Below are 9,683 nucleotides of genomic sequence, written 5' to 3'. Positions count from 1 at the left end.
AGCAGATTACCCAGAGACCCCAGTGTGGTGGGCGGAGTCTGTATGGGGAATGCAGACTCCTCCCCCTGCAGTAGCCAGGGGGAGGGGCCAGATGACAAGCAGCTGGAGGACGTGCTGTGTGAGCTGGGAGCGGGGGCGGAGCTTAACCTAGAGCTGGACTTGAGGGTGGAGCCTGAGGACAGCATGCATCTGCAGGGGGAGGGGCTTAGCTGGGAGACGAACGAGCCAGAGGCCAGTCCTGAACCGACAGCAGCCTCCACAGGTGACTGGACGATAAAGATGATGCGCTCCGCTCACTTTTATACATTTTTGTACATTTTCGTGAAGTTGCACCTGTTTAGAAGACGTCTGAAGTGTTTGCTTCTCGTACAGATCTCTCCAAAGCGTCGTCTCTGTCGGAGCAGCTCCTGCAGGGTCGTGAGGAGGGGGCGGGGCTAAACATGGAGTGTCGTATCTGTGGCGACAGAGCTTCAGGATTCCACTACGGCGTTCATGCCTGTGAGGGATGCAAGGTCAGAGGTCATGCTCAAAAAACACACAAGCAGAATGCATGGTTCAGGAAATAATTATTGAGTAAAATGAATATGAATAAACATTTGTGTGTCTCGATTTATCTCAGGGATTTTTCCGGAGGACCGTACGTCTGAAGCTGGAATATGATAAATGCGACCGCAGCTGTAAAATACAAAAGAAAAGTCGGAATAAATGTCAGTTCTGTCGATTTCAGAAGTGTCTGTTGCTCGGGATGTCCCATGACGGTGAGCGAAAGGACAATACACGATAAAACAAACTAGACTTTCTAGCGTGTTAAATGTGGTTCTGTGTTTGTAGCGATCCGATACGGGCGGATGCCAGAGGCGGAGAAGCGTAAGCTCGTGGCGGGTCTGTTAGTTGGGGAAAAGAGCTCTCAGAACGGGTCAGATCTAAAATCACTCGCCAAACGGGTCAACAACGCCTACCAGAAGAATCTGAACATGACCAAGAAGAAAGCTCGCAACATCCTGACGGGGAAGACCAACGCAAGCCCGGTAACCTGCTCGAGAGATGTCAGTACTAACTAACTGCAATTAAACATACTTGCGAAAACGCAACGTTCTTTCTCTGTGTGTCCTTCAGCCGTTCGTCATTCATGACATGGACTCGCTGTGGCAGGCGGAGAACGGGCTGGTCTGGAATCAGGTGATTAACGGAGCTCCGCCCAATAAGGAGATCGGCGTGCACGTGTTTTACCGCTGTCAGTGCACGACCGTGGAAACCGTACGAGAACTCACAGAGTTCTCCAAAAGCATACCGGGATTCATCGACCTTTTCTTGAATGACCAGGTAATGAAATTGGTGGTGGTTCCATGAAAAGTACAGGATTTCTGACCATGTAAATAACTGTAATAAGACAAAATTAAGCACAGTTAATGCAAATATTTACAGAATTCGTAAATCTATTATTGCGCAAATTGTTGCATTCAGTTAAATTGAAAAAGCAGAACTACGTTTTGTGCATTTATGAAGTCAAGTGCAAAATGTAGCATTCAACTTTAATTTTTATGCAAATAGAATGCATTGAAATTGTATGTAAAAGTGATTCAAGTCAAATTATCGCATTTAATGCAATTGTCAAACACATGCAGAATCCAAAATGCATGCTGTATCTTACATAGTAGATAGATTGTAAAATATTTATTGTGATTTTGCAAGAATTTCCCAAAAACACAAGCATTCTTTTTTTGTAAAGTTCATAAAACCATTTATAAATAAAGTTTTGCATTTAATGCAATGCATGAAAAACTAGTAGATGTGTATGTATATTAAATTATTCTCTTAAGTCATTAAGTCCAGTTACTGCATTTATTGCAATTCACAAAATAACGCAATTCTCTGTAAATTAATAATAAAATGTTGCATGCACAAGATGTTGCATTGATTGTGATACATTTCTGTGTAAAATGTACATTAAAAAGTACTTGAGTAAATTGTTGGATTTAATGTTGTTTGTCCAAGCAAAACGTATATTTATTTTTCTAAATAGTTTGGAAAACCTTCTTGAATAAATTGTCGCATTCAGCTTTATGTAGTGTAAAACCACCCAATTTCCGAAAGACTTGGCGTAACTAGCTCCCCTCCGCTCCTGCAGGTGACGCTGCTGAAGTACGGGGTCCACGAGGCCATCTTCGCCATGCTGCCATCGCTCATGAATAAAGATGGGCTGCTGGTGGCAAACGGGCGAGGCTTTGTGACGAGAGAGTTCCTGCGCAGTCTCCGCAAACCCTTCAACGAGATCATGGAGCCCAAGTTTGAGTTTGCGGTGAAGTTCAATGCTCTCGAGCTGGACGACAGCGACCTGGCTCTGTTTGTAGCCGCCATTATCCTGTGTGGAGGTGATAAGCCACTAGATGAAACTGTGTTAAGAGTTTATGTACATAATAAAATGTTTACTTGCCTCTAGATCGTCCAGGTCTCATGAACGTCCACCAGGTGGAGGAGATCCAGGACAACATCCTCCAGGCCCTGAATCATCACCTGCAGCTCAATCATCCCGACGCCAGCTTCATCTTCCCCAAACTGCTGCAGAAGCTGGCAGACCTGCGCCAGCTGGTGACGGAGAACGCCCTGCTGGTGCAGAAGATCAAGAAGACGGAGTCCGAGACGTCGCTGCACCCGCTGCTGCAGGAGATCTACAGGGACATGTACTGAGCCAAAACCATTCCAGGAGGATCACTGTGACCTCCAGCTCTCGGCCAATCAGAACTTCAAACTGAACTCTAATCCTGACCGGGTCACCTGTGGCGGGGCGATGCGTTTGTGCGGATCAAAGAGAAGGCAGCGAAACAGAATAGTGTGCTGTTAGCTGTTTAAACAGAACGGCTACAATATCTTTTTTTTTTGTTGCTGTAAACGACTTCAAATTGCAGCAGTGCATTCCTATTCATGATGGGGGAGCGATACAGTGGTTTTTAAGGCTACGTTTACACCACAACGATGTAGACAAAAACAGTTTTTAAAAAGTATACACGTCAACATATTCAAATCAATTAGCATTTACACATATTCACGAAAACGCTGTATTACGTATGCCAGGCCAATAATTGGTACTGTCACTGTGTAAGTAAACGAGGGAAGTGATGATTATATGATGCCTCTCCGCTGTTGGTTGTAATATTGGTGAAGTAAATCCACACTTTGCTGAAGAAGCGTTAGCAAACTCTTGAGCAGCAACAACAGTACCAAACTCCACCATTGTTGTGTATGTTTGTTCGCGCTTGCATTTAAAATTGACACGTACCGAAAATGATGTTTTCGATATGCGTTTTCAGTCTCTAAAACGCTGTTGTCGTGTAAACAAACAGGCAAAATGCATAAAAAGTTTCTCGATTTTGGCTGAAAACGTCGTGTAAACGGTCCCTAACTCAGTAAGGCACCTGCGAAATACGTGACAAAAGCTATTTCGCCATCTGAAGTTAAATACCAAAGGTTGCTGCTATAAGTCATTTATTAGCCATTTGGTTACCTCTATTTTAATTTGCTTGGGTCGTTCACAAACTAGCCTTTTGTTATGCTGCTGAAAAAGCCAAAAACACACTACGCAAGTACACTAACGTCCCATTTAAACGTATGTTTTTGTGTTCATGTGAAGATAACAAACCTCACCTGTAACTAACTAACCCTGTGTTAGAGTTTCTTTTGAAGGACTGTAGGGTTATTAAACAAGATGTTGTTTTTCTACTAGCTACATACAGTATAAACACGTTTAACTAAATTGACTAATCTGCTCACTGAGATTCTCTTCAAACTCTTGCTCTTGACAGCAGTTGAGCTGACTGTAATGCTAATGCTCCCTATAGCGCCCCTTGTGGCAGCATTGAGAATGCAACAAACTATTGGATTATTTAGTTGTGGATCGAATCGTTATGAAACGCATTATATATTAAAATGATGCTTAAACCAAATGACGCTTAAAAAATAATGCTTAAACCAGCCTATGATGGTTTGCTGGTCTTACCTGGTCTCCCAGCCTCACCTGCCCAAAACCTAGGTAGTTAGGAGGCTAAGACCAGTTTAGGTTGGTCTTCCCTAATCGCGAATAACTGATGCAACTTCATTACAACCTGCAAACCTCAAGCTTTCCATCTTTGATTGTTCTTCTTTATATTTGCGTTTTTGAGAAATTATACTGTGATCACATTTATATATAGTTCAGATCAGTGATTAAACATCTGACTCCAGAGTTTATATTAATATAATTTAATAACGCCGGATGAGGTAGTTTGATGAATCCGAGGCTGCGACGTCACCAAATGAGCATATCATTGTGTAAAGCTGTTCCTGTGTCGACCTTTGACCTTTTCCCATTGTAGAACTCAGTCTGATGTTGTTTCCCGTGTGTGTGTGTGTGTGTGTGTGTGTGTGTCATGGCTGTGCTGCTAACTGGTTCCTGACATGCTGTGAATCTGTGTGTGAAGGGAGATGAGCACGGGTGAAATGTGTCCACGTGTTTCTGTCACAGTTATATGAATGATGTGAACATGTTCCTCCATCTGAACTGAAGGACCGTTGATGCTTTCTGAAGAACATCTGAATAAAACTACAGGGTAAAACATCACTAATGCTTCTGGATTGTTTCATAAACATGTTTGTGCAATGAAAACCAAACCAACATATTTTATTTTTACACTGGGATTTTAGGTCTCACTGGATTCTTTTTAGGTAAGTGGTTGTTTTAGAGTGTGTGTGGGTGTTTTAGGGTGTCTTCTGGGTGTTTTAGGGTGTCTTCTGGGTGTTTTAGAGTGTGTGTGGGTGTTTTAGGGTGTCTTCTGGGTGTTTTAGAGTGTGTGTGGGTGTTTTAGGGTGTCTTCTGGGTGTTTTAAAGGGGGTTCTTAGTTTGTTGAGGGTTTGTGGGTGTTTTGGGGTGTCACCCGGGTGTGTAAGAGGTGCAGTCGGGTGTTATTGAGAGTCGGGTGTTTTGTTTTTGACATCAGTAGTTGTTTTAGAGCAGTGGTGACCAACGTTTTGAATCACAAGATCCCTGACCTGGGCCTCGGAAGTTGAAGAAATATGCTAGAACTAATTACAGTATATACTGATAAATTCAACATTCCCTCCAGTGGATTGAGATGATTTCCTTTGGTTCAGATCTGGGTGTATTTAAGGGTCCTTAAGGGTTTAGGTGGTAATCTGGGTGTTTTATGAGTTTCTGGATGTTTTTTTTAGGGTCACTGGGTGTTTTAGGGGATCATTAGGGTTGTTTTGGGGGATCTATAATTATTATAGACTATCTGGGTGTTTATGGGTTCATAAACATTTTTGAGGGTCACTGGGTGTTTTAGGGGATCGATAGGGTGTCTTTGAGAGTCATTAAGTATTTAGTGAGTGATCTGGGTGTTTTTGGAGATTCTGGATGTTTTTTGAGGGTCATTGGGGTGTTTTTGAAGGTCATTAAGTGTTTAGGGAGTAATCTGGCTGTTTTGGAGTTTCTGGACACCCAGGATCACTGGGTGTTTTAGGGCATCATTGGGGTGTTTTTGAGGGTTAATAAGTATTTAAGGAGCTATCCGGGTGTTTTTGGAGTTTCTGGATGTTTTTGAGGATCATTGGGGTGATTTCTGGATTCTATAATTATTAGGGAAAAATATGGGTGTTTATGGATTTTTTTTTTGAGGGTCACTGGCTGTTTTTTAGTGGATCACTGCTGTGTTTTTGAGGGCCATTAAGTATTTAGGTAGTAATCTGGGTACTTATGGGTTTCCGGATATTTCTGAGGGTCACTCTGTGTTTTAGGGGATAATTTTTTTTTTTTTTTTTTTGGAGGGTTCTATGATTATTATGGTGTAGGTGTTTATGGGTTTCTGGACATTTCTGGACATGGGTTTCTGGAGGATCACTGAGTGTTTAAGGGGAACATTGCAGCGTCTCTGAGGGTCATTAAGCATTTAGGGAGTAATATGGGTGTTTTTATGTTTCTGGACATTTTGAGGGTCACTGTGAGGTTTACTGGATCTTTGGGGTGTTTTGAGGGTCAATAAGTATGTAGGGAGTAATCTAGGTCTTATGGGTCTCTGGACATTTATGAGGGTCACTGAGTGTTTGAGGGGATCATTGGGGCGTTTTTGAAGGTCATTAAGTATTTAGGGGGTAATCTGGGTGTTTTGGAGTTTCGGGACGTTTCTTGAGGATCACTAGGTGTTTTAGGCGTTTTTGAGGGTTGTTAAATATTTAGGGATTAATCTGGTTGTATATGGGTTCCTGGATATTTTAGAGGGTCATTGTTTGTTTTAGGGGTTCTATAGTTATTAAGATGTAATCTAGGTTTAATGAGTTTTTGAGGGTCATTAAGTTTTTTTTTGGAGTAATCAGGCTGTTTTGGTGTTTCTGTGTGTTTCTTGAGGGATCTCTGGGTGTATTTGGGGAATAATTGGGGTGTTTTTGAGGGTCAATAAGTATTTAGGGAGTAATCTGGGTGTTTATGGGTTTCTGGACATTTTTGAGGATCACTGGGTGTTTAAGGGCATCATTGGGGTGTTTTTAAGGGCCATTAAGTATTTAGGGAGTAATCTGGGTGTTGGGGATTTTCTGGATGTTTTTGATGTTCACTGGGTGTTTTAGGGGAACATTAGGTTGTTTTTGAGGGTCATTAAGTATTAGGAGAGTAATTCTGGGTGTTTATGGGTCCCTACACATTTCCGGGGGTCACAGGGTGTTTTAGGGCATCATTGGGGTGTATGTGGCTTCCTCACTGTGGTGTTTTATGGTGTTTAACAGATCAGTGGGATGTCTTTGAGGCTCTCCGTGTGTTTGGAGAGTCAGTCGTGTTGTATCGCAGGGCGTGAGGGTCAGTGAAAGGTTTTCAAGGGTACGTGCTCTTCCTTGTGTTGTGTTTGTTAGGTTGTTTCCTGTCCATTACGTATATTTCCCCCTCAACAGAAGGTCGTGACCCTGCTATCTGTTTGATTTAGGTCATAATTTATAAAGCAGGAGGAACAGATCAATCACGTGGATCACAGGATAACTCGCCCGTCTGAACCTGATTATGATTGTCACTACACGTGGTTGTTTGTGTTGTATGATCTTTGTTTGTTTTAAGGGGTGGATGTGTGTGTGTGTGTGTGTGTGAGAATGAGCTCCACAGATGTTCAATGAACAATGCGACCCCAGGGCGGCAGAACTCGCCCTCTCTCCATTGTGTGTGAGTCCATGTCCCAGCAAGTGATCCGATTCCAGTCGTGATTCTGTCAGCTTGCTGCACGCTGAGTCCGAGCCCAAAACAAAGCTGCATGAGGGTTTCAAACAGGATTTGGTCACATGAGATGCTAAAATCTGCCTAATACAGATTAGACGGATCAGCTCTCAAATCACGGGGCCCTGGACGCACATGAGGAGCGCTGAATGACCAAACAGTGTTTCACACAGGTCAGAGAATGGCCCTGAGAAGACTATTTATCTTTAGGAGGTTGTTAAAAGTTGTTATATTAATATTTATTAGTTTGGTTGTGCACACAGTTCTGTAGCGTCTTCTTGTGGCCAGGTTTGAAAATACACCGTGCATGTACACTACTTTATTAGGATTTCACAACCTCGATGATGATGATAATAATAACATATATCAAACAAAATTTTATTTAAAAAAGTAAATTATTTTTTTTTATTATTTGCAACAAAAAACAATTTAATATGGTTGTTGAAATATTAGTGTAACTCGAAGGCTAGGAAAATAACTGCTATTTTTTAAGTTAATTTCATCATTATATTTTATATTCATATTAGTGCTGTCAATCGATTAAAAAAAATTAACTAATTAATCGCACAATTTTTTAAAATTAATCGCGATTAATCGCGATTAATCGCAATTAAAAGACTGAAACTTTTTGGATATGTAAATGTAAAATGTAAATAATTAATGTAAACTCAAGACAAAGAAACTATTTAAATTCAAAATATGATTGTTTATTGGAATTTTTGTTTAACTTGTAACACAGATTTTCTCATGTAAACAACATACCTGCAGTAAATCATCAATATCCTCCAAATTAACTGTTGGCTTGAAAGCCATATTTATTACAGAAATAAAAACACAGGCATGTAAGTACCATTTGAATTTCAAAACAATCAATGCCAATAAAAAACAAAAATGATTTCCATGTTGAATTCTAAGTGGACTGCAAAAAAATTCCAAAGTATAGTCATTGCCAGTGCTTTAAGTGGGCCGGTATGCACCAGTACTCAGTACCGCCACTTCCAAATATAGCTCTTGAGCGTACCGCCACCTCTCCGTGCGCCCAGAACGTGCTTGTAGCATACCGGTACGCTCATTTGGACATCTGTTTTAATAGAGGTTTTAATCTTTTACCTGCACTGCCGATTTTCAGAGCGCCCTTCACAATGCAAGCTTCCTAATTCATCCCACCCAGAGCAGAAACTACATTATCCATTCACCCTTAAGTTATACAAGTGAATAGCGCATGTGTCGCTTTCCCACTGTTAAGTGTCAACAACTCAACGTGGCCGGAGAAGGTGTGTGAAACTCGTTGTGAGTTATACTAAAGCAAAATCTTGAGTATTTATTGTCTGATAAACATTAAAAACTGTCTGCGGAGGTTGAGTCATCCTGCAGCCCCCGCTGGCTGCTCATTGGCTGCAGCATCTTTTTTCTAAGTTCTAAAAAAATACCGTAGACGGCTAGGCACAAATTTAGATATTCATTTATCTAATTAATCTATAGCCTATGCACAAAGACAATATGATCTTTTTGTCCCCTTTTTGTTTTAAAGCTTGATGAAGAGAGAGAGCGCAAGTTGCTGCAGCTGCAAGGAGGACAGTGATGCACGCGCACAGGAGTGATTGACAGTTCGCGGCACTGTGTACAAAAAATACTCCGCTACACAATTATTTCGTTATTTTCGTTTAAGCTTATTAACGTTAGCGTTACAGAAAGGTCTGATTTACGCACTGTTACAGTCATTGTTTTTTTTTTTTTAAACAATGACATTTGAGTTCATGATTTTAATGTTGCTGTTTCTTGTGGCAGACTGAATGAAGAGTAATGTTTCTTGTGGCAGACTGAAGAGTAATCCGGCAGAGTTTTATACTGAAACTTTGAACACACATAGGCCACAACTGGAAATAAAAAAAACTGCAACCGCGTTAATTGCGTTATTTTTTTTTAACGCGTTAAATATTTCAAATTAATCGAATGCGTTAACGCGCTAATTTTGACAGCACTAATTCATATTTTTATTGAAAACAAAATATAAAAAAAATAGTCAGGAAAATGACTTGAACTGTATTTTAATTATATTATGTTATATTAAATATTGTATTATATTAAATTAATTTAATTAAAATATAAATTGTTATTATTATTACTACTAAATAATAATAGTAATAATAATAATAATATTAATACAGATTTTTATTAAAGGTAATTAAACGTGAAATACATTATATAAAATGATATTACATAATTAATGTTAGGTTTGTGTTTGTCATGATGACTGTTTAATCAGATGATGAATGACCAGCGGTGCACAATACACATTCATATACACACACTTATCATTAATACTATAATATCATAACATGCATTTGGACACTAACATCATAATAAAATACTAACTTTAGGCAAGGCAAGTTTATTTATAGCACATTTCCTACACAATGGTAATTCACAGTGCTTTACATGAAAGAAAGTAAAATCA

General features: G+C 40.2%; 1 protein-coding gene across 2 annotated transcripts in view; it reads left to right on the top strand.

Moving 5' to 3' along the window:
- The window catches only part of LOC113096613 (peroxisome proliferator-activated receptor delta-like), a 6,257-nt gene extending 3,271 nt beyond the window's left edge, over positions 1–2,986 (top strand). Inside the window, exons 2-8 of one of the 2 annotated variants that reach the window (XM_026261982.1) lie at positions 1–262; positions 373–512; positions 620–758; positions 832–1,046; positions 1,117–1,323; positions 2,129–2,372; positions 2,441–2,986. The exon at positions 1–262 is cut by the window's left edge and continues 93 nt beyond it. In XM_026261982.1, the coding sequence (XP_026117767.1) occupies positions 1–262; positions 373–512; positions 620–758; positions 832–1,046; positions 1,117–1,323; positions 2,129–2,372; positions 2,441–2,688 (1,455 nt within the window). In that variant the 3' untranslated portion in view covers positions 2,689–2,986. The remainder of the gene's footprint in view (positions 263–372; positions 513–619; positions 759–831; positions 1,047–1,116; positions 1,324–2,128; positions 2,373–2,440) is intronic. The other variant, XM_026261983.1, reaches the window with a different exon arrangement.
- The last annotated feature ends 6,697 nt before the right edge of the window (positions 2,987–9,683 follow it).

The sequence above is a fragment of the Carassius auratus genome, unplaced genomic scaffold (assembly GCF_003368295.1).
Source record: "Carassius auratus strain Wakin unplaced genomic scaffold, ASM336829v1 scaf_tig00216004, whole genome shotgun sequence".
Lineage (NCBI taxonomy): Eukaryota > Metazoa > Chordata > Actinopteri > Cypriniformes > Cyprinidae > Carassius > Carassius auratus.
This window is presented reverse-complemented; position numbering and strand designations above follow the sequence as displayed.